We start from the raw sequence: 26,469 nt of genomic DNA, 5'->3' as shown, positions 1-26,469 counted from the left end.
ACAAATGATAAAAAATTGTTATTCAAAAATAGAACTGGGTCAATGAGTTAATTATAGTTCCTTGACAATGATATATATGTATGCATGCTTTATATATGATGTCACCAAGAGAAACAACATTTAATTAAGCTACTTTATTAAAACTTACTCACTTGTGAGTAAAACAAACCGAAGTTCTCATGATTAATGTATGTTAAAGGTAGTAAGAAAGTACGGGGTTTAAAACTGATAAAACGTTAATAACATAAAATATGTACCCATATTGAACCTCATTTATGATGGATGTTGTTTATATTTATAGAAACAGTTATAACTCACGGGCTAAGGAATATGGACAAAGTAATTCCAGTGTGGATCTCAACAAGAAAGAGATTCCATGAAAGGCGTTCGTATAGAGAAGCCATAATTAATTACTTGTTGTCAGGCAATAGAAGACGAGGGAAATTCAGAGTCGGAAAATAAAAGGATTTATGACATATATAGACTAATATGGGTTCAAATATGGAATATGACAGTTAAATACTCATTCTGTTTTTATTTTATTGTAGTTTTGATTTACCATGACAGATAATTGTCCCCTACACTATAAGCAGAGACAGTCATGTGTTTCTGACCGGGCGTTATTGTGCATTTATAATACATACAGCCAAACTGAGCCCCGGAGCATTTTTGTTAACGAAACGGAAACAACACAGACAACTCTTTAAGCCTCTATTACAAGAATAGAACACTGGGATTGAAATTAGATCATGTCCTTATCACGTAAATTTTTAAACATTTGTGAAAAGGAGTCAGATTTACTCATGAAGAATATAAAAATCCTAATGTCACTACATCAGCTTTTTCATACAGATTTATGACATTATTATAATTAAAGTTTAATTAAACTCAACATAACATGACTATAAAATATTTATATATTTATGTGTATATTGTTGCATGTTTCAGCCTGGTTATTTGTGTCAGTGAATGAAATTAACTGGATATTGTATGCTATAAAATGTGAATATTAATCTTTAAGTGGGTCGAATATGATCCTATCATGTCACAGTTTTTGCATTAAAAGCTCTCTAGAGGTACAAATATATTTTTATACATGCAACATTATACGGCATATTACAATTGTTGCCTATAACGAAATCATATTGTATTACTGTAAATTGCAATCCCAACAGAAATTCATTTTAAGAAGAGTACAGCTTGACAGTAAGTATCAAATGGACTTATAAATTAAAGAACTCATATTGATTCTCGTCTTATGTTTTTTTCAAGACGTTGATTGAATACAAAGACAGTATATCATTCAAATATAGTGCATCATATGGCAAATATATTTAGCTTTAAAAGATAAATATATAACATAATCTAGGCATTATTTAATTTTGACAGTCGTATGTATATGCTTATATGCATAAAATATAAAGACAGTTTAGAAGTAGTTGAAATGTAACCAAAATGGTTGGAAACAGATATTTTCCAATATGATTTTCTTTAGTTTGAAACAAAACCTTAATTTACCTCAACCATAACCACTACTGAATAATCGGTATAATTCAGTTTGTATAATACTTGAAGGGAATTTTGAAGACGTTTTTGAAAATACGTCATACAAACTTTGACGTCAAAATAACCACTCCTTTTTTTACTTTGCATCATATATAAGAATGAGAATTCACTTGAATGAATTATTTTCGTTGTCAAGAAGCATTTAAATGACTATTTATTATCTACCTATCTCCTCATTATAGTCAGCTTATATGTATTCAAATGGAAAGGAGAGTTGATGTGCTTTCAGTTCGTATGCAGATTACCAGATGCTTCTACTCCCTATAGGCCTTACAACTTTTTAACGTCTTTGTTTGACAAATGCCATGATTCCATTCCTCAATTCTATATAGAAATCGTTATAAATAGCATCGTTTTTCAACTTCTGCCTTTTCATGTGCTTTCAGAATTCATCTGGGATTACATTACTAATAATGCTTGACTGCTTGACTACACGAATGAACTCTTTGAGAATTATAACAAAATAAAAATTATTGGAATTCTATTTTCTCGGATTTACAAAAGTCATGAATAGTGAAGACAACAAATAGCCCTTCTACAGGATTGATTATTAATATTTTCATTTTGACTTCCTATTGATTATACCGTGGCCGTCTGTGTCTATGTTATTAATACAGCACTTGTCTTAGACGTTAACGTGTTCATCTTATTAATTTATATAAAGCTACAAATATATAGAATGTCTTGTTATGTACTTCTAAATTGAAATGAGGAAATTGACAGGCATTTGAGAAAAATAATCATCAACTTTTAAAAGATATATCAAAAGGAATTGTGATTTCTTTAATAAGTTTATATGTTCATCATCTCTGTTCTTGTCATCTGTTTTCAGAGTTTAAGCGATTTATAATCTTATCCTTTTCAATAGAAGTCATCTATGTAAAAATAAATATGGTTACAAATAAGACAACTATCCACATTTCCTTTTTTTAGATTGGCGATTATCTTTTTTTATCATTATTCATACTGAAATTTCAACATGTCTGTTTCATTAATTGATTGGAAAGCCTAAACTTATTGTGATTGATTGATGTTTGCTAAACACCCAGTGCCTATTTTTTAAATATTTTTGTTTTGTAAAAAGGCAAAAATAATGCCTTGATACAGGCAACGTACGGTCCCCTCAAAGAGGTAAACTCACTCTCTTTTTCGTGCAAAACATGCTACCACCCTACACGAAAAACACGGTTTTATCGCACAATATCCAAAACGGACGTGACTGCGTCTTTGCACATGTTACACAACCAAACGGATTTCCCACCTTGATAACGGTTTTACTGCCGAAAGGGGGAAGCACATGAATGAAACACTTGAATGACATAACGTCTTGTGGAGCTTATTTTTCTATAAATTTGGCGCTATTGCAAATAAGTAAACATGTTAATTGAGAGTTAAGAGTTTATATCGACTGGAAACCCACAATCCATTCAAACACTATAGTTTCAAATTTCTGGATATTAAATACGGAGATTTAGTATGTAACAGAAGATTGCAATTATAAAAATATGTCCACTCAAAAATGTTTATTTCTAAAGATTTTAAGGAATAATAATAACGACCTCAAAATGCAAAAATTCACTTGTTATTGTATAGCTTAGCTTAGACAAGCAGATGCATAAAACATGACTTCAATGATATAGAATCTCTTAGACAAACAATGGTATACAACGATTTTTGGCAGCTCTGTTCAGCCTATATTTCTTGTTAATGCTCTTAATTGTATTTCTTATTTTTAGCTTTCTGAAATTTTGGTTAAGAATGAAATTGATGGCAGTTACTCTACAAACACGTATTTTATTTGAAATAACGGACAGTTGAATTAAAGATCGGTTTTGATTGATTGATTGATTGATTAATTGGTAGATTGATTGATTGATTGGTTGATTGATTGATTGATTGATTGCACGGAGTGTTTGGCATATCAATAATGATAAAGTAATTAGAATGTAAACAGTCTGTGTACCACTAAAAAATAATAAATATATGGAAAATATCACACATGATATATTTAACACAGACGACCAGTATAAGATTATCTGTTATGAAACTAATAGCATTGTCCCTCTCATGGGTTAACATTAACGAGTCTGTCTTGTGCATCAAGTAAACCCAACTGAGATTTTTATGAATGTTTAAGACATAGACAAAGATTTCCTCTACATCTTATATAATCGTGCAGTCAAAATGTCTCGTAACATGACGGGAAAACATACTCTAAGGAGATGCTAAGTTGCTACTAGAATGTCTTATTTTATCCTAGTGAAGCAAAAATTGTTTTCTGTCTTGCAAAATTATATTTCATAAACATTTCCTTACAAGATGTCGTAGACTATACGGTAGATTTCTTAGTCAACTATGAAATATAAATCAACAAAAAATAGACAAGTTCTGTCAATTACATTTGTAAGTAGTATTTCTATATTTAATCGTAGGTAGGCAGAACCCAAAAGGATCAATTCAAACAAGAAATTCGATATCAAAAGTGGCAATTTAGACGTTTTGAGGTTGCGAAACTGTCAAACAAATTCGATTTATTTTATAATTGAGGAAAAGGGGAAGGGGTTGTGGCTACTACAGTTGAAAGATATCTATTTGTAACACAGATGAATTTAAAATGTGGATAAAATCGATTACAAATGCATAATTTTGGGGATTTGCAATTCTGAAATATTTATTTCAAAATAGAATAATAGTTTGATATATATTTATACAATTATATATATTTACAAATGTAAAGTTAAAAGATATTTTGAGTATACTCTGCAAAGGTATAATTGACTCTTTTAACTTTAAATGCATTGCATTTTTTTTGGGGGGGGGGGGGGGGGGGGTTGCAATTAAACACACATAACAATGAGAAAAGATGGACATTGAGTAAAACAAAAATATAAACATGAAACCTTTTATATAATTAGCTTGGTGGATATTTTCTAGAAGACAAGATAATTGTGTATTGAAAATATAAAATGATATTTAACAGACATACTTAATGTTATATATCAAGTGAAATATAATATCTTGTAAGATGTCTCTTGTTGAAATAACCAATATCTTGGACAACGACTAAAGATACATAAAACGGCACATGTTCCTTTTTACATTCCTAAATTACCTTAGCAAAACGACATGAATCAATGGTGGACAAACTCAAAGCTGTGTATATGTTTAAATGTACCTAGTGAAATATACTAATCACCAGAAGTTTATTCTCTACTGTTTCTTCATCATATTGTGAAGTAACTATTCTTTCCCATATGAAACTATATATTAGCATCATTATGTCCGAGACTAGACCTATTAGTCACTCAAGATGACCTTTCAATACATAAAAATAACTTGATTTAACTGGAGACCTTTCATTAAGATTTTGCCGATTAAATGATAATGGGTAAATCAGCCATACGGAATCCGGGATCTGGGATGTGTGTTCAGTTAATTACAGCCTCATTACGGGGAATATTAAACGTCTAAAGAGATATCGTAACGATCATTCGAAGATTGATTCAACGCTCAACCCTTCCAAAACCTCGGACATTGGTGTAACAGCACAACATACGAACAGCAGTGCCAGCACTCTCAAAAGATATATATGTTAGAATATAAATGTTTAGTGCATCAGCTTTAATTATAGTAATGCTATAATACAATTTGTTTTATTCCTAGGCATGAAGCCTGTAGTATGAATTGGGTATTAAAATGGTATTAAAATTGTGTACATGCACAGCTCTAGAAATCGGTCGACTCCATTTGTCCTTCCGAAAGACTTTGGCTGAAGAAAGTTATATCCGATTCTATAAAAAGAAATGATGATATATGTTTGTTCCACAGCTTCATAATGTTGAGTTGTAGTGTGTAAGCAATTTATGCATCTGCTGTGCAGCAGCTACTTCCTATTTGCTTATAGTTTAAAATTTTACAGCACTCGTTGTACAAGGACAATATTCATGAAAAGTTTTTTATCTGTGTGATTATTTAAGGGAATGGTCAGAACGCTTCTGTAACTTGTTTTTTTTTTAATTCTATATGCAACGAAACGATATTAGTCTTGTTACACATTGAAGCAAATATAAATAATAATTAACTTTGTGGTTCTTGTTATGGGTCCCTTTTCGGTTTTCATCATTTTTAGCTTGTTTGTATAAAGTAATACTTTTAGTGTGCAACTGAGATAACATTAAAAGTCAAGCGTGGAACTGATTTTCACATGGGTTTTTAATATTTCGCAAGGAACCGTTTTCATTGACAAAATATTTTAGGGATAACAAAGAATCACTGTGTTTTTGCTGTTCCGTTGTTTTCTTTCATAGGTGTTATGTTTCCCTCAGTTCTGGTTTTTCACCACCTTGATTTGTTTTCGCTTTATCGATGTATGACTATTGAACAGTGATATACTACTGTTGCCTTTATTTCGGCAGGTTATGCCGATTTGTTTCTGCATAATGAGGTGTGATATACTTTTTACGATATTCTTAAGACATTTGATACATTGAAAATGAAATGAAAAATAGCATATTCTTCTGAATCACAGTCACACATAAATAAATTTTCTAACAAAACGGGTATAAACCTTCTAGTTTTAATGTAAGAACTTTGTGCAGGTAAACAAAACTTGGTACTCAATGTGCAATGCAAGAATCTAAAATTATATGTTCTACTAAGATAAAACCAAGACTATGCATGACCATTTATTGGTCATATAAAAGCATAGAATTTCGTTAGCTTTTTAATGTAAAAACGAATTGAGTTAAATATTTAGTGATGTGCAATACATTTAGTCTTGTTTTTCGTTTCGAGATATACGTATTGCAACCCGTTGACAGGGATGTAGAGATCGACTAAAAACATGTGTCAGTCGTTGATGTTTGTCAAGGCTATCATCATTAGCAGCCACGAGAAACGGATCAAAGTCCGACTGATTCCTGTTGCTGTATTTAATTATCTTTTCAATATCAACCCAAGAACGTGCTGTTAATAGTAGGTTGGTACAAAAAACAGTATGTAAAATCAGACGATACAACAACCTTTGTATAATATAGTACACGTTTAAAGTGAGGTCTCAACAAGTTCATCATAATTGTGTAGATAAGTAAAATGGGTTTTTACATAGAGGTAAAAGCAACTTGCCTTTGCAAAACGTTTGCATAAGTACTCGAAATTTCCCCTAACGAATGGAATGTAACAGCACGCTTTTGTGTGCTATATTTGTTCGTTAAAAAAGATAACACAGAGGGCACAATTCAAATCTTTAGTCGATTGAGTTAAACATATCATAACATGACCATTAGTCGAGTTAAAGATATCATACCATGACAATAATGACGTAAAGATAAGCCTTCAAAACAAAACACGGAAACTGAATACATAAATATAAAATACATGAACCCAACTATAAACCGGAACGTGGAAGAGTAAGCAGTGTGTGTTCAATTTGTGCATGCATAAGGGGCACCCCTGGTATTACCCATACGCGAGTCTAGCGTAAATACAAAATTTAATCCTGGTATCTATGATGAGTTATTTACAACCACTTGGTCAATGCCACTGCTGATGGTGTTTTAGTTCCGCGAGGGTATCATCAACCCAGTAGTCAACACGTCTGTTCTGACATGAATTGTCATTGATATGTCATACTATTAGTCTGTTCCTTAGGAGGAAAAGCCTCAATTTTCAAAAATTCAAAAGTTTTTGAAAATTAAGGCTTTCCTCCTTAGGAATAGATTACCTTAGCTGTATTTAGCAAAACTTTGATGAATTTTAGTCTTCATTGCTCTTCAACTTTGTACTTTATTTGGCCTTTTTAAGTTTGACAAATGTTTGGTTTGGCGCGTCTCTGATGAGTCTTTTGAAGACGAAACGCGCATCTGTCGTAAATACAAATCTATGTTGAGTGTATGTACAAGTAAACATATATGTATATAGTAATCAGCACTAATATTTCATAAAAGTCTACCGAATAACCTGGTTGTTTATTTGTTTGCTGCATGGTGAGATGACTTATGGTGCTATGTATGACACATCGTGTATGGCATTGTGCTTTGTATGACACATCGTGTATGGCACATGTGTACGGATTTATATTCTACAACAGAACGTGACACTATTTCCAATGATTAATATGTAGGGTTTTTTTCAATTTTAAGTTTACTTCAACTTGATGTTCTTTTATTGTAAAAATATATGCAATTAAACAAAAATAAAGAATATTTGTGTATTATCTTTATACCTATTTCTATATATTACAACGTTCAGGTTAAACTAGGGCGAACTAATAAAATTCTTCTTTTTTGCAAGGAGATGTTTCGTAGAAGACGATGAAATAAAATTGATATAAACTCGTGCTGTTGGCTATTTAGAGCAAATATTTATTACGTTTTAGAAATGTAGAAACTAATTAAAACAAAAGAATCGATTAAACATTACGTCAGTGTTAAGAAACATCACAATTATTGAATAAACTGTGCAATAAAAAGCAACACGTAATGTATGGTTCGTTCTGAACATGCTTTAAATATTTGCCACCGAACTTAAAAATTAAAACAATCAATCATAATCTTTATATTTCGTAAAGAAAAAAACAATATATGCTCGTTTCCTTTTTCCATATTTCGAGTATATTAACAGAAATATAAATTTCTATATTTAGCCTTGTATCTTTGGCATTTCTTTTGTAGACGACACGCGGGTCTGGTGTCCAACATTACAAGCCTTTAACTTTAGTGAGCTTTTTGAAACTCATGTTTAATATTGTGATACTACCTTATTCATGGAATCGGAATGAATGACAAGTATATTGTCGAAGGAGAATCCTGTTCATTTGGTAATCTGAATCTTTCACCAATTACCTTAACCTTACGATTTTTTTCTAAAAATTGCAATAAACAAAAGATATGGTTAATGAAATAACTGTGTGGTCATTCTATGAGACGTTTGTAAGAGGCAATCTACTCTTTGTGCATTCACTATATTCAATACTACCTATGCAACTCGTACCGACTGTGCAATAATTGCAATCGATGTCTACTAACATAACTACCCTTCTCACAAATAGCGACACAAATAATTCTTTCAGTGTTTTTTATGTGTTTATTTTTGGTGGATGCGTTTGTGTTAGTACAATTGATACGTAAAATTAGATTCAAAACTATGTTTTTTATTGGTTCCATTTTAAAATTTATTACTTTCGAGGCAATTCTTATCTTTTAAAGGGCTCAAAATGAACGCGTAATTTGTGGCTTTATCCGTTAACTTGATTGTCTGATAGACCTTAAAATCATTTAAGCGCCTTTCAATGGTAAATATTTCTTGAATTTAATGTCCAAGTTCAATAGTCCTATGATCATTTAGAAACTAAAAGTTTTGACACGCGAGTGGTCGAGATTTTGTATTACATCTTACAGCAGCTTCATGTAAGATGTTCCATTGTGATATTCTTTTGGGTAAAATAAATATTAATAGGAATATTTGTGGTCTGTATAGGTCTGTATGACGGATTGTGCGAATGATTTCGTGATCTCTTGTCGGATTTGGTAAGCAAATCATTTGTGTATATGGATACAATATAATGTCAGACTTTGTAGAGGAAGATAATGCGTGTTATCGTTTGTCAAGTTGATTATATGTAACATTCCAGTGACTCGGCTTGTGTTTTTATACCTGTTGCAGGTGAAGCTACTTATCTACGTTGGACCGTCTTCAGATTTTGTGTTTGTGATTTGCTATGCGGGTCCCCGTCGAATCTTCTATATGTTTCGTTTTGTTTTGTATTGAATGCTGTCATCTTTAAATAATCTAAGTGCGCTAGGGTTTAGTGTATTTACTGAAGCCATTTCTTTACATAAGTAACAAGATAGGACCGAAACCCTGTTTTTTATATGTATTATCAACCCAGGACAGGTTTTTTTTGCTTGTTTGTGATTGTCTTCTTATTCGTTTTTTCTGTTGGCTGATTTGTGTATTGTGTACCTTTCTGTTGTTTCAAGGCTAAACACATGGACATTTTTTAGAAAACCCACGGTCTTTCCCCATTATACTCTTATATCTTACAATGATGTACTTAGTATATATACCTATAGGTAGTACTAGGAATTTTCCCTAAATAAAGGCAACAGTAGTATACCCCTGTTCAAAAATTATATATCGATCGAGAGAAAACAGATCCGGATTACAAACTAAAGGAAGCACAAATTGTAACAGAGAGAAAAAAGGTTGCAAAGAGTTGGTGCTTGTCTTATGTTATTAATATATGTTAATGAAATGTGAGTATACGTCTGTTTTTATGAAAATACACCTGTCCATGTTTAAAATGGTGTATATATGTGATATATAAAGACATATGAGGTACCAAAGGTAAAAGGAAATAATCAGCTACTGCCTAAACACATTGTTACTTATATACAGAAATATCGATCAGGTGTCATATTTAGGGAAAATTTAAATAAAATATTACGTTTTCTAATTTATTTTTTCGACGAATGTAACACCTTTCAAACAATCTTATTTTGTATGAATTAGCACGCGATACAAATATCATAAACAGTCACTCAGACTTCGAACATATTTGAAAATAATTTCTTATATCCTATAAGAGAATATTGACTTGGTCTTTTTACTGGACTTTGCAAAATAATTTAAAAAGAGGTTTTATATTGAAATATGATTTCTCTTACAACAATCGTCTCTAAATATGTCAACAGTAGTTTTTTTAACAATAATTGTAGGGTTTATTTTTTTTAATTTAGTTCAATATGATCATTCATAGAGATTCAGGGAGTTGATGATTTATTAACTCTGCATCAGGGAGATCGCGTCTTGCTATTAACTCATCATAGATACCAGGATTTAAATTTTGTATTTGCTTCAGACGCGTGTTTCGTCTAAAAAAGACTCATCAGTGACGCTGGAATAAAAAAAAGTAAAAAAGGCCAAATTAAGTACGAAGTTGAAGAGCCTTGAGGACCAAAAAAAACATAAAGTTTTGCCAAATACAGCTAAGGTAATCTATTCCTGAGGTAAAAAGCCTTAGAATTTCAAAAATTCAAAGTTTTTTTAACAGTTGATTTATCATTATAATCATATAATTTATAATTTATGTCAACACAGAAGTACTGACTACTGGTTGGTGATACCTTCGGGGGAAAAAACCTTCACCAGCAGTGGCATCGACACAGTGTATCTGTCCATTAATATGGTATTTCATTTGTCTTGGTATCTTATTAAATGACTGAGAAGTACCTATTGAAATTTACACAACCTAAACTTTTTAGTATTAAAATGTTGTGCTAACTAAATAAACACTGGTAAAAAGGTGTTGAAAAGGATAAAAATGATACTTATACAGTAGAGAGACAATTTTTGCACTCTATCGTAGGAAACGAGTCTTGTGTCCTACTCTATAATTATATAATAAATAACGTTTGCGTGTCAGAAATAGAAATGTATAATTCAAATAATTATTGAAGACAATGATTCTTTGACATTTAAAATGCTTAAATGTTATATGTAAACATTCTTATGTAAACAATAGATCGCTTTCAAGCCGACTTAGTGACGGAAATATATGCGTTCATTCACCATAGTTTGAAGTGCACATTTATTCTGTTAACAAAAACTATGTTTAGCTCTTTAAACTGGAAATTATCGTTTCACTGTCTTATATTTATAAACTGGATATTATCGTCCCACTGTCTTAGATTTATAAACTGGGTATTAGCATTATATCACTTTTTTGGATGGCTTACGTGCATTGTGATATATCTCAACCCACACGAAAGGAATAAAGAATCTTTATTCTATATCTAGTTTCAAGAATAGACATGACAGTGCGCAAGGAAGGCAGTCAGAATTACTATTTTGTTCAATATGCAAAGGTTTATGATTTATGAATAACAAATAGAACTAAAATAAAGATCTATAAACTAGGCTGGTTTTTTAATGTTTAAGGTATAAACGCAAAAAGACGATGTTCCATTAATCAACCTGCTTATATTATATCAGAAAGGTGAATTTTAAAGGGAATGCATAGAATAAGACTATTTTAATTTAAACTATATATACACAACTAATAAACCCTAGATTTCTGTATCATTGTATATAAACTATGCAATTGAAAAGGGTGTTTATCTCTGTTGACTGTCAACATCTGTCACCAAACCATTTCAAGTTTTGTAATACTATTGCATTTTACTGTTAAAATCAATATTGTGTTATTAATACCGTCATGCTGACTTGGTAATTGTTTACTTTTGGTTCAGTGAAAATCCATTTCTTCATGACACTACTTGAATAACAAGTTTAAAAAAATCAGATTTAACAATAACATCATTTCTCATACACCAAATAAAGACAGACGATATTTTGCTCACATAAAACGGCATAAATACCAAAGAAAACCCATAATTCTGAGAGATATCGAAATAATGAATATTATGAAAACATGATATATGTCAAAGTAAAAAATAACCCGAACAAATAGCGAAAAAGCATGCACATGCTTTCAGTTTCTTTGGCACTTGTCTAGTGTTCAACATCTACTTGTATTTTAGGTTTATGTTTTGGTTTACTGTCTGATTGGGATATTCATCACATCTCCTTGTTGTATTCATCTAGTCTAAAAACAAAACAATAACACATACATCGGACTATATGAAATATATCAGACAAATATAGAAAACTAATTTCACTCTATATCAATAAAAAATAACGTCCAAATGGTGAGACTACAAACGTTTTGATATGATAATTATTCTACCAGTTTCTCTCTAAACCTGAAGACTTATAGCATTGGACAATACTTATTATTCATATGCCGACTTTTCTAACATTATCAGCTTTTCTCCCTTACCATGGTAATTTTCTAATTATTTTCTGTTGAATAATTATGCAAAAGATTTAAGCGATGACGAAGAACAATTTATCGTTAAAATGTCTTCAACTGAAATGTGGCTAAATATTTGAAATACACAGAGAAATTTATTTTGAATGCAATAGCTTTGATATCGCTGTTTTGCATTTCGATACTGTTTTGATTTTTTTGCAATCTATGTGCCTGCTTTTACCAATTTAATTCCTGTTTTAACCTTAACTTTCAAAGTTATGGTTTGAGCGATCTGGGTATAAGTAAATCTCGGAAATCGCTTTAGACCAATACATTTATTTTTCATTTTTCAAAAGCCTGTCTTAATCTTTACATTATTATTTTGCTCCTTGTTGTATTCGTCTAGTCTAAAAACAAAACAATAACACATACATCGGACTATATGAAATATATCTCTACATTATTATTTTGATATCTTAAAACGTCAAAATAGATTTGAAATCTGCTAAGTATAAGATAAATAGGAAAAGAAAGCATCTTCAATTGGGTCACAAAAGGATATGTGTTGGATGTTGGTAATTGTATGGTAAACGAACATAGGAAATCAGATTGGTGTGCAGATTATTTAAAACGAAAACACATAGGATGTAGAGTTAGTGGACATACATACGACATTGAGTTTGCGTAAAAAGGATATAAGTCGGATAAACATAGGTTATGTGGTGAATCCACATAAAATACAGTATGTATTTTGGTAGGATATGAAATTAATTCTTAAATCTTGGGAGAGAGGATATTAAATTGTTAAGATAGGGTATTTGGTTTATGTTTGTATCATATCGGGTTGGTGTGAATAAGATGTTGCTTGAATTACATGAAATATGGGTTGGGTGTGCACAAGATATTGTACCATTTACATATGTAATGTAACATAAGAACTTGTTGTTAAACAACACAAAAACAGTTCACAGGGATGCACAGACATACAGCATCATAACTTTTAGCAACAAGCAGAAGAATGCTACTCGTCAATCCTAAGATATAGTTACTCATGGTTATTTTCTATTTTAAATGTGTTAAGTAGGACTTCATGATTCGATGTCCATTGAACTATTTCAGTGTTGATGACAGATCGTCAAACGTCTCTGTTAAACCATTCACTTTCTCTGTGCTTATAGACAAAGATTAAGATACCATCACATGACATAAAATATCTTTTTGTTATTTGAATCGTTGGGCTGTTGTGTTATTTACATTTGCCAACATCTCGTTTTACTATTTCTGACCTTATTAGTAGCAAGTTGAACCATATGAAGGCCTCTTGATTGTTTCTTTAGTATGTTGGTTTGACGTTTGTTATTTCATTTTTTTTCATTCCACAATGCGTGTTACAATACTGTCAATATGTTCTGTAATTCTATAATCAGCTATCATTCCAATGCCCCAAAGAGATGCTTTTATGAACAATTTTATTTCTTCTCATTTTACTTTTGTGCGCAGGTTTAATGTTTTGCTTGGTACTAGCAGCGGAAGGAGAAAACTATTCAATTTGGACCAATTGATTATACCGAATGTTTCGTTTGAAAGATTTGTTTATTCAGATTTAATTAGCAGTGAACAAATTAAAGACGGATGCTGAACTATGTATCTCTATATGTAGCCATCAGTGTTTTATATCTGATTGAATACGGAAAAATCTGCCTTCGTTAATAAAGAATTTATTTTGTATGCAATTTCTATTTTCTGACAAAGACATCTCATATGGTTCCCTGTTCAGTTTACAGACGTATGTCGTATAAATGGCAATATCGATTCATGGGCTATATCAGACAGAATACCACTGCTGTAAAGATTCCTTGAGGAAGGAAGGAAATTCGTTCTTCATTTTTACACAATAACTTATTGGTTTATTTCCAATAATTGTTTTTATCCAATAAAAAGGATTTATTTAAGTGTCTGCAACAAATGTTCATGCATTGTGTCCGTTTGACCTACAACCTTTTAGACGGAAAGTGCGGAAATATGAGCAGAAATATGTATGATCAAGTTTAATGAGAATATGGCGTCGTTACTTGTGTGATTCTGGAAGAGGTTAGGTTATAAAGGGTCTTTACCTTTTTTTAAGACGTCATATTCTTGATTGTTCTGACCTTTTCCTTTTTTATTGAATAAAATTTAAACTTCTGTTTCACGTACTTTGACCTTTTGAAGACGTTATTTCTATATATTTAATAGTTGATTAAGTTAAGATGTATTCTAAGCTACAAACGACTTTAAGTCACGCATTGTTGCATGATTTACATTGTTTCTTCCTTTTATAGCCTTAATTGTTCTTTGTATCTACAAACTTTCTCAATATTTATCAAAATAACAACAAATATCCCAAAAATAAAGTTTAAACAAATTATCATAAAAACGGGATAAAAAATAAGATTTCAACAAAGTTATTGATTAAAATTGTATACGGTTACCGTGTAAGTCAAGGGATAGAGACATAATATACTACTTTATTCATTTGCGGTCAACCTTTCCTTACGGTCATCTTTCAAGTTTTAGGTATAATTGACATCTCACACTCACAATAAAGTTCTTATCTCTCTTTTGGTGGCACTATTCATCCAACTATGGAGCTTAAGCTTAAACTATCTTCATATAGAAGGGTGCATATTTTTAACCAACTTTTGATTGAATTGCATTTGAATTCCATGTAATTATTCAGTAGTTAATGTCTATATCGCGTGTTTTAAGTTTAGATCTGTAGATTTTTTTGTGTAATTGAGAGGTAGGATTGCAGTCGTGAAACATGAAGGTTACATGTGTGTAGCCTGGTTTTTCTAATGGAGTGATACTTGCTATTACGACCAGGGGCTTTTTGATGCCCGAATCTATGTGTTAATCTTGAATAATTCCTGCATTCTGCCAATATAAAATACATAAGATGCAGCTAAAAAAATAATCGGCAATAATCTTGTCTAATGGTTTTATAGGGTATTATGGTTCGTAAAAACAACCCCTGGCTACTGATCGGTTTGGAGGAGTTGGTTGTAGGTAGCCGATGATTACCGATATACTACTGTTCACTTTATTTGTCTCATGTTATTAAGTTTCTAAACTACAAGATATAACATCGATTTGTTCACATTTCAGCAAGTGACGTCACTCAATACGAGTTTGGTGACGTTGAATCAGACGACTTACCGACTGTCACCTGCAATTTATATTTACCTGCAGTTGATATGAAGGTAATCGATGAGCTTTACAACACCGTTAATGTGATGAACGACACTGTAATAGTTATTAATTGAAAAACAATTTAGCTATCCTACAACATTTAACGAGGTTTTTTTTTAGAAAAAAATAATTTCGTAATGTTCTCATAGGTGTTGTTGCTGTTGATATCATTAGCGGTAACATATTGATTTTATTATTGCTTTGAATTTACATTGTTGAATGGCTTAATGTATTGAATATCGAATTAAAACATACTGATCAGTCAACGAGTGTAGCGTATCGAATTGGAAAATTGAATTGTGTCAAACAACTGAACCGATATGCTTCACTTAATATTGGTAAACATCATAATGAAAACAGAAGTGAATTTTGAAAAACGTGAATACTGAGATTTCAGATTTTATTTTCATTTTTTGTTAAAAATTCAAGCAAGAAACTTTAGAATTTCTAAAAAGTCATTTGCTGATTCATCAATGTTGATCTTACTGAAATCAAAGACCATATACGTTGTAGAACACACAAAAAAACTTAAAAACGATAACTAGTACATTGGGAATTTTATTTAAAAATTGCTGTTGTTCCCACCATAAATCGACCTTTTTTCTTATGTAACGTGTATATCAAATCAAGTCAAGTTGTATTTGTTAGCACACTCCTTTTATTGTCGACTGACATACGCTATACTTTTTAAAATATTTTTTTTTAAGTCAGTCTCAGCGATAACATCTTTTATAGTCATCACTAGTACCTATGATTTACAGTGAGTATTTTTTTTTAATTACTTTATCAACTTAATCATTCTAGAAACGAGCAAAATCTGTGTTCATTTACTTATTTACTTTCAGAATTGTACCAAAAATTGCATACATGAGTTGTTTCGTAAATCTTACAAATTTAATGTTGATGTAATAAAACTGTTTATTGAACTTGTAGTATCTGATGCATTTTTCCTGTTCTGATACAAATTATCAGATGTTGTAACACACGATTGCACCAATTGAAAAATTGAAAAAGGTAAAAATCGTTAATGCACATGTATTGTTCTGTTATTAAATCAAACAAAGTAATGTATTTGAAACATTACATAAAAGCCCACATTTGTATAAGAGAAGGTCACATTAATTCTTCTAGTTATGTAACTTGAATTAAGTCAGTAAAAACGCTCTATGATTAAGGAAACACATCATTATTTTGTTCTCATACGCAAACACTTTGCACGAATTACTGCTGTTTCGTTAAAAAATAAGTAATATTTAAATAAAATTTAATACTAAAGGTTCTCCATATAAGAATGTGCATCCTTGGCGTTGTTCTTGATTTAAAGATTTTATTTGTAATTCGTTTCTTAACCTTTCCCACTAAACAAATATTCCCACGCAAATCTTTTGACATATTTTCGAGCTTAATTAAATACACCATATGCACTTTTCGAAAGTTAAGTATTCATCAGTATTCCTCGACGCCAATTATTGGAAATTTGACAATATCAAAAGTTGAAAAGGAATTACCCAAATGTTCGAACATAACGTCGAAAAGGTCAATAAAAATTAATTAATTAAAAACTTAACTTATAGTATAAGTATTATAAAGTACTCAAATTCCCTTTATTCATCTCGATCAAGTACTTTAACAGTTCAACTATAAATCAACTAAAACAGAGTTCAGGATGTATTTTAGTTTCGCCATGTTAGATGTTGAAGAGCTATTGATTTACTATCAACCCGACTGGTACCTAAATAAACAGTGTAAACTATAGGTACTGGTCATTAGATAATAGATGCCGACTGGTACCTAAATACACATTGTAAAATATAGGTACTGGTCATTAGATAATAGATGCTGACTGGTACCTTAATATGCATTGTAAAATATAGGTACTGGTCGTTAGATAATAGCTGCCAACTGGTACCTATATATACATTGAAAAATATAGGTACTGGTCATTAGATAATAGATGCCGACTGGTGCCTAAATAAACATTGTAAAATATAGGTACTGGTCATTAGATAATAGATACCGACTGGTACCTAAATATACATTGTTAAATATAGGTACTGGTCATTAGATAATAGATTAAATTGCTAAGATTGCTTCCTTGCAATGTTCGGCAATAAGGATAGTGTCTGTCATCAAACTAAAAAAGGAAATAAAGGAAATAAGTACAGATAAATTGGATTTGGTATTTTCGTTTCAGAAAATTGAATCTGTATCTTTTGTTGGAAGAATCCCCCCTTTGTTTTAGCTACCGGTGTTGGTTTTATTTTTATTGAAATACAGGTGTTCTAATATCAGTTTAGAAAACGATTGTACAATATTTTATGATTACTCTGAATGCATTTGGGAATAGAAAAAGTCAAAAGTCAAGTTATACAAACAACTGATTTCAACTAGTCTAACAAGTGTTTCACTACAAGTTCCCAGATACAAACAGACCTCTCAATTCCCTCAGAAGTGTAAAAGGTGTGAAACAGTTACACATATGGTTCTTTATTTAAACCAAACTGTTGACCACTGTGATACCTTATAGTTCAAAACTTTGAATTTTAATAAACTGGTCACAAAAAGTGTGATCATTTATGTATTGAATAAGTCTAGAAACATTTATCACGTTCAGTTTATGTTCTATTTGTTTTGGTGGCCAAATTCAAAATATATCCAAAAAATACAGAAAAGGTGAGAGACTTTAGCATATAATAAATTCGACAGTATTTGACGTTAAAACTTTGTTTTCTGTAAACACTGTTTGCGTTAATATCCTATATAAATTACTACTGCATTATACCATACGTTTGTATTCTGGTTCAGATTTTTTATATCATGTGTTATATGTATCTTGTTTTGTATGTCAGGTCATCTATTGATTTGGTACCCACATGCCTTGTACCCTCATATTTGAGACAGATCAAATATACAGGTTTGGTAATAAACAAAGTCGAGTAATTTTATTTAAATAGAATAATATCAGATAAATATAATAAAATGATGTACCTTTATGGTGTGTTTTTATCTTATAGTTTATCAGTATTTTAGTATAGCAATCTTTATAGAAAAGTGCATACATAGCTTCCTAACACTTTTTCTTCATATAACCTGTCTGACTTTGGAAATGATACTCGTAAATTACGTGTACTTATAAGTAGTTTAAGAGACAATTTGTTTTACAAAAGACTGTAGTAATTATATGAAGATCGATGAACAGAAAAAAGATGCCCTCATGAATTAATCAGTTTGAAAACTTATCAGTTGATTTATTTTTGAAAATGCGTACTCTCTTATTCATAAGGCTTATTCACTGTCGCCGGTGTTTTAGAAACCAATTAATATTTTCTTTGTGTCAATTTTCAAGTATATCAATGAATATTGATGTCAGTTAATGTTAAAAATTTCATTAAGTATTGTTTAATATTCATGGGGCGGCATGCTATCCATGTCATTATAAAGGATGTTTCTAATAAATGAATTAAAAAAAATGAATCTAAACAATTTAACGCTGCGCTCCATGTATCATTAGTAAGAATGTTCATACCAAGCAAACCAATTTTTGATAAAATTGATTTTCATCCTGAAATAATAATTTTGTATTCTCAAAGCAATTATATACCATGAAAATATTGCACTTATCGTAAGTAATTAAAACAAAGTTGACTATTTTACAGTTATTTATACAAAATCAAGTTATTACTCGTTTGGGATTACTTTCTCTAATTGTATTGGTTGGTATAGTATTTACTCCTAACCCTTTAACGAGGCTTTCTAAAACATACAGAAAGGTTTTATTATCACGACTTGGTAAAGGTTAAACATTAGAAAATATATAGACTGATAATTGCATTGAAAATAAGTGTGTGGGGGGGGGGGGGGTCCAGAAAACAATAATACATATGAATTCATTCATGTTTTGGTTGCTGGATTAAACATTTGGTGTTGATAACATAAGTCTGACACCAAAATCTTTCATTATATTAGCTATTGTAATTTTTTTTAAATCATGTCTTATATATCACCCTGATTTTTTATACGCGGAAGCGAGTAAACTAATCACCATCAAACAAATATGTACTAAATTATAAAACTGAAGAATAATTATAGGAACAGACATAACACTATGAACATTTTTGTTTTAATGAATTCCAAAACATCTTCAGAACTAGATAAGTTGTGTTAACTTATTCAAAGGTAGATGAACAAAAAATGAACTATTCTTAGAAAAAACTGTAAATGTTTCTATCTACTTTTGTACGCTATTAATGTGAATGTATTGATATATGCATAATTATATCTATATCTCTCTTAATTTGTTTGAGAGAATAAAGATGTATATGCAGAGCATATATCGTTTTTGAATATCTACATTATTGGACTCAAGATTTTTAAATTGGTAAGTATTGTAAATATGAACGGTTTATCTATTTATAAAATCAGGCTTAATTCACCCTTTCTATATAAGACAATGCCTATAACAAGTCATGAATATGACAATTGTTATCCATTCGTTTGATGTGTTTGAGCTTTTGAATTTGCCTTTTAATTACGGACTTTCCGTTTTGAATTGTCCTTTGAGTTCGATATTTTTGTTATTTAACTTTTTATCGCTGGGTCCTCTAAGAATAAGGAAAAAGACATCATTACCTAGCTACCTGTCTGTATGTATATATATATATTTGTCCCTTTTTCGTTCACCTGTCATTGTACTTCACTTTCTTTTCAGATGATATGTATCAACAACGTATGTTTGTTCCGCCTAACAGAATTAAGTTCCCTGGAAACTTTGTTATAAACAATATCATAATATCTGTTGGAACACATGATCTATATCCTTAATGCTGTAAGGAAAGTATACTGTAATATTCGTTACAGTAAAAATAACATTACAGAACATTTTTTTCCCACTTGGAACTTATATATAGTATTACGGAACTTCTATTTCATGATAATTGTACACTTCAATATAATACGTGATTATTCTTAAAGTGTGTTGTCATTTTCAATGTACCGTGGAAAAGCTTACGTAAGTAAGTTTGTTACTAAGTCTTATCCATTTTGCCTTTAGAGAAATACTGTTTATATTAAACTCTTACAGATACACTTAGGTGTTAATAACAACTAGCAGAAACTAAAAGAAGTGTTTGTACATTTTTTTAGACAGAAATCAGTTTCCATTGATAAGTTAACGAGTGACCAACAAATTTAGGTTAATATGTTACTATATACAAAAGGTCAAACGCTATTCCTCTGAATATTGAGACACTTGGCTGCAAATAACGTGGTTTATAAACTAAGCATTTTCCTAATCTGAATATTGAAAAGCTAATGTCGCTGAATGTATGGCGAAAGGGTTAAACTATATTTGGCCTAATAAAATCTACCTTTACTTAGATGGCCTGCGAGACTTAAAAACGTTGCACCCTTTGCGTATGATAAACCTGTTCACTATGATTTCCAAACATAAACTGAAACTTAAGGTTTTTTTTCTCAAAATCTTTATAAATATAATCATGCAAATGTGTCACCTGAATCAGATCAATCAAACCTGAATATGCAAGTGAACAAAGTCCCATAACTCTGTAAATGAAAAATATATATAATGAGAGCGTAAATAATTGAAATTATTAACTATTATATAACAAAAACTAAAGGTAAAGTTGTCGTCAGACGGACAAACAATGTTGACTGTACTATTGTCATAGCTCCGTAAAGCTGCAACTAATGATGACAAAAAAGAAACAAGCACTCGGGAGGTTGTCTTATTGGCTTAACATGGTGACACAATTAGAGAATTTGCGATATGTGATCAACCGAACAAACGGACAGACATACAAATGGGGACTCGGACAACGTTTTGCCGTATTACGTCTAACATTTTGAAGATATATATACTAGTAATGAAAATGCTTACCTTGGAAGTCTTTTCTAGCAGCACTTATGTTGGCCACAATATTTGAAATGTGTCCTAAAACAGTCGCAAACAGTAGAAGTCCAAAAATCATCTCAAAAATTATGAATGAATAATCCGATACGGTTAATGGTCTTGGTAAGTTCCCAAATGTAGTAAGTGTAAGTGTACTCCAGTATAATGCATGTAAGTATTTCTTAACAGTTGATCCATCGTCTTTTGGCATTGACCATGTACTAGATGCGTTTTCATGTGTTGCAACAATATTGTACAGACAAGCATTCCAATGGAACAGGGCAAGCAGATAATGCATTAGAGTGACTGTTCTCATAGCGTTTGGGTAATTAGTATGCCTTTCCGTTCTGTCTAAAAATGCCCAATATCTATATACTTTCACTAATCTAAAACAACGCAAAATTGAGCAGAATCCAATTGAAAGATAAAGAAAATCTAACGGTAACAAACATAAACAATCTATATAAAACATAGTTGTATTCATATAATGTATTCTTAACTTAATAGCATCTGTCTGTAAAACCCCATCGTCTAAATATCCCGTCCGGAAGTGAAATACTATGTCCAAAATATAAAGAAGATCTGCCGTGTAATCTAAAGCGAACCAAACACCGTAATTTTCTGTATCAATCTCATGAAATGCATATCTGTATATTATAACCCAAAAATTATAGAGAAATGCTAAACTGACCACTGATGACCACCAATAGGCTAGCCGCCCTGATGGGTCAAAAACAAAGGTCCAATTACATCCTTCGTGATCAGAAAGTGTTGTGGTAGTTTCCAATCTCTCTGTTTTCACTATTTTGCTTTTCTTTCCAAATTTACTCTCTATATCTTTCTTGCGCAGTTTTCGTATTTCTCTTGGTGTCATAACCTCAGAAGATCTTACTTTTTTCATCAAAGACAGATCTCCTCGAGCAGAAAAACTTTTTGCTCGTGACTTACTTCTGTCAATTCTACTTCCAAATAAATCCATTAAACTTTGCTTTGAAGTTGACCTTGATTTTTGCTCGACAACTTTATTTGAATAAACAGGAGACGATAGACTGATTCGTCCCCCTTTACTGAGGCGTTCCCCTATTGACATTGTTCTGTCGCGTGTATTTATCACCTGAAATAATCCTATTCCACCCGAAAGTATATGAGGTCCATTTGCTGTGGGCTTCCCGTATTCCTTTGATTCTGACCTCTTGTTATCGTGTTTATCGTTCCCCATTATTGCAATTTCTTCCAATTCATCATCAGTGTGTTCTGTGTCACCTTTTGAGCAAGGTATATATTTCACTGCTACACTGGGTTCGTTGCTTTTTCCTTTGGCCGCGGAACTGGACATATTTCCTATAAATGCCACCAACCAGTTAAAACACTTCTTTTAAATAATGTTTTAGCTAACTTTCACAAATATCAACTTCCATCAAAATTGTGTTTTAGTATTTCACATCATATTACGCATTTGTTTATTCTTTCATCCTCATGTATTTTGTAGAAAAAAATATCCTGCTGTAAATTAAGTTTGTCTGCCATTTCACATCAAAGAGTCATTCTTAACAAGGGTATACACCTTTTGTATCAAAGACCATTTTTAATAAACTTTTATTCATTCCTTCAAGGTAAATCCATGCCACGAGAAAAAGGAGAGAATAATTTGAATATTTCTTTTTGTTTTCCATTCCACTACATAATTCCGCATCATTCGTCAATGGTCTTATACACTTCTCAATCTGTACATTGACGTTAATCCGATGCTAGGAAATTGTTATTTGTTGTCTGTGATTCCTATTATCTTCTTTCTGTAACATATGGACATGTAAAGAGGTTCATTTCCATATATAGAAGTTATATGAAGATGAAGGCATGTCTCTCTTGTATATGTACATATCATAAAAATAACTTCAATCATTGAATAAATTCAACAGCTGTGAATAATGATTTTGTGGGAACATAGGAAATCGACAGTATTCATTATGGTAATGTTACACTGTGTTTAGTCGGAATTATCTTATTTATAAGCTAATCAAATAGCTTGGTCATTTAAGTGCACATTAAGAGACCAGATACTTGAATATGTTTATTGTATTGTATATTATACTATGTAGTATTCTAATTCTTTGTCGTCATTTATTGAAAATTGCTTAATGTATGTATGTTCTTAATTTATTATAAATATGAATTCGACATAACGTTTTGTGTTTTATTGTTTCCTTTTAATAACTTAGTGTACTAATGCGAAAAGAAAATCCTTCCCTCCGACTTAAAATGTATAATTCCTTCTAGGTCCATGCTCGTCTGTAGAAGATGCTTCAACAGCTGTCGTGAAAGCAATTAACGTTTTAATGTGCAACATTGCACCATATCATGAATTAATAAAACAAACCTCTAGCAAAATTATTCACGTTTCTTCAATTTGATGTCTTTCGGAATGACACTTACCTTATTAAATATTTAAAAACAACAAGAACAATTAACACAATAGTCGGCATATCAAACACATTTGTTGATAAATCGGTCGCCTTCATCTTTTACGGAATGTCAATTACCATGATCATGAAGAAAAAATACATAAAACTGTTCCGTTACAAATACTATGAAATTAACAGTCGTAGGTTTTATTTTGTCCCTAATCAATTTCACACATGAAGCTGAGATAATTAAATTCATACTTGCTTGAAAATAGATAAATTACTAGTATTGGAATAATTTTTAAAAGACATACTCACATATAAGGATAAAGTTTTCCGTGTCGGATCCAATACGAAGGAAATAGTAATGAGCCATGCGCTCAGTCAAAATCGCCTTCATCTTCACATATTGATTTTCGGAGAATGTGTCTCGGATCAGCATAGAATTCAGTTCCTTTCCTCTCGAAGATCAGCAAATACAAACAGTTGGAAAATGCTACGGAAATAACGGTGATTTTTGTAACCCAATCTTCTATCGATTTAATACAACTATTATTGAGTAAAATTGTCATTGTTTAACATAAATCTGTGTATATTTTGATTAGCATGAATGTATTCATTATTGACAATTTTTCTAAAGGAATCTTCTCAATTTGAGAGTCAATAAGCTAATCCAGAGGGTAATTATACCGTAAAAGATTACATATTTGTTAGTATAACTAAATGATTTGACGATATAATTGTGTAGAGAAACATTTTTACCATTTGAGGTTTTCTTAAACCTTAGACTTTTGCAAGTAAAGGACATCTGACATATTAACTACACGGAAGTTGTAAAGAATGAAATTTTTAGATTCTTTTAAATCCAAGGCCGTGAGCTCGACAGATAATAAAATGGAGACAATCTTATCATTACCACATCTCAGCTTAGGTCTCTTGTGGACAAGTGCATACCTCTGTAACCTAACCAAATATCTTTATATTTTGGTTTCTAGCAAGTGTTGCAATATTTCTGTACTTTACTCTAGTTCAATGACTTCAATTAAAGAACCTGATTGTCAAATTATATAATAAAATAACGGAATGAAATGAATTATTTATGGAGTGTAAAATACTCTTTTGATGATAAATTACTCGCTTTTCATTTTTCATTTAACTTGGTTGACAGCATGACCCCGTAAATTTGGAAACGAACATGTAAAGATGTTGATGATTTGAATAAACTTATTCTAAAAGGTTACCTACACAAGACCGCAGCATTTTCTTGCAGTAATATCTTTGAATATTGATTTCCTATGATATGCACTAATAAATTAAAACATAATTAAATAGATATTGCCATACAGTAATAAGGACAAATTATCTTACATCCTGCCTATATTAAGGCATGGCACAAGGTCGTTGTTTGGGTTTTTTTCTCAGACTGTTCATCATGGCTGTACACTTAAATCATTGGATGTGAACTGATTGATATTTTATTTTTGGAAAACATGGTTTATTTATATGTTGAAATTGGCTTTGAACTAGCTTTAGGAAACTTCGAGTACTGTAAGATTGGTAACTTGTGTTATGTCTTTTTGTTTAGGGGCTTGGGCCCGAAACATCCATTTAAATCTGCCATATTATATATATTTGCCATTCTAAAGTAAGGGCCAGCTACTCATTGGTTGCGGTTGGTTGTTGCCCGTCATCGTTTCCATTCTTTTGTTTAACATTAATCGGATTTTGACTTTTTTTCTTTTGAATTGTTTCTTCTTTTATTATGCCGTACACTCTTTAGGCTTACTATACAATATGGGATTTAGACATGGTTAAAGGCTGTACGGTGGTGACTTTTAGTTATTACCATTATCGTTCTTTTGTCTTTGATGATAGTTTGATAAATATCTCACTGACAATCATACTAAATATTATAATTCCTTACTTTCATAAGGTAGTAGATTATTAATATTGTTCTTGTTGGTGTACTGTTGAACTCATTGCCACCCTTTATCTTAAAATTAAAGAAACAAAATAACCTTGTTTGCCTATGTAAAAAAATGAGCAGATATTTTGATTATTATTGTTTGATATTGAGTATTTATATTTGTAATACTTTATGACCTACGTTTGGCATAATTATGACCATTGGGCATAGAAAAAATCTCTAAAATAACAAGTCAAGGATTTTTGCCCCAAAACATCTGCCCATGTTGGCGTCAAAAAGAATCGCTCAGAATATAGAAGTAAAAAAAGAAAAACAATTTTAGCGTATTATATTGCACGATATAAAATTACCACACATTTAACAAAGCGAATGAAGGGTATTATGTTTTATTGCTGTTTATCTCAAAATCACAGGAAAACCTAACTTAAATTTTAGAGTATAACAATAAAAGAGCACAAAGATGGAACAGTCAAACCTGTATACGGTTGTCTTTGAGAGAGGGAATAACACTGAGTTATATTACCATTTTATAATTTTATGGACTGGAAATTAACAGCCATTTGTATCATTTTAAACTTACCAATTCTGAAGCTCTTGTTACTATGCAGATGGTTCACTCTGT

At 31.2% G+C, this 26,469-nt stretch overlaps 1 protein-coding gene across 1 annotated transcript in view; it reads right to left on the bottom strand.

Moving 5' to 3' along the window:
* Window positions 1-24,350, bottom strand: part of LOC134712419 (cyclic nucleotide-gated channel rod photoreceptor subunit alpha-like) — a 109,672-nt gene extending 85,322 nt beyond the window's left edge. Inside the window, exons 1-2 of the mRNA XM_063573946.1 lie at window positions 24,239-24,350; window positions 21,507-23,311 (exon numbers count right to left, since the gene is read on the bottom strand). Coding sequence (XP_063430016.1) covers window positions 21,507-22,854 — 1,348 coding nt within the window. The 5' untranslated portion in view covers window positions 22,855-23,311; window positions 24,239-24,350. The remainder of the gene's footprint in view (window positions 1-21,506; window positions 23,312-24,238) is intronic.
* Window positions 24,351-26,469: the final 2,119 nt, after the last annotated feature.

The sequence above is a fragment of the Mytilus trossulus genome, chromosome 3 (genome assembly GCF_036588685.1).
Source record: "Mytilus trossulus isolate FHL-02 chromosome 3, PNRI_Mtr1.1.1.hap1, whole genome shotgun sequence".
NCBI classification, from domain to species: domain Eukaryota; kingdom Metazoa; phylum Mollusca; class Bivalvia; order Mytilida; family Mytilidae; genus Mytilus; species Mytilus trossulus.
This window is presented reverse-complemented; position numbering and strand designations above follow the sequence as displayed.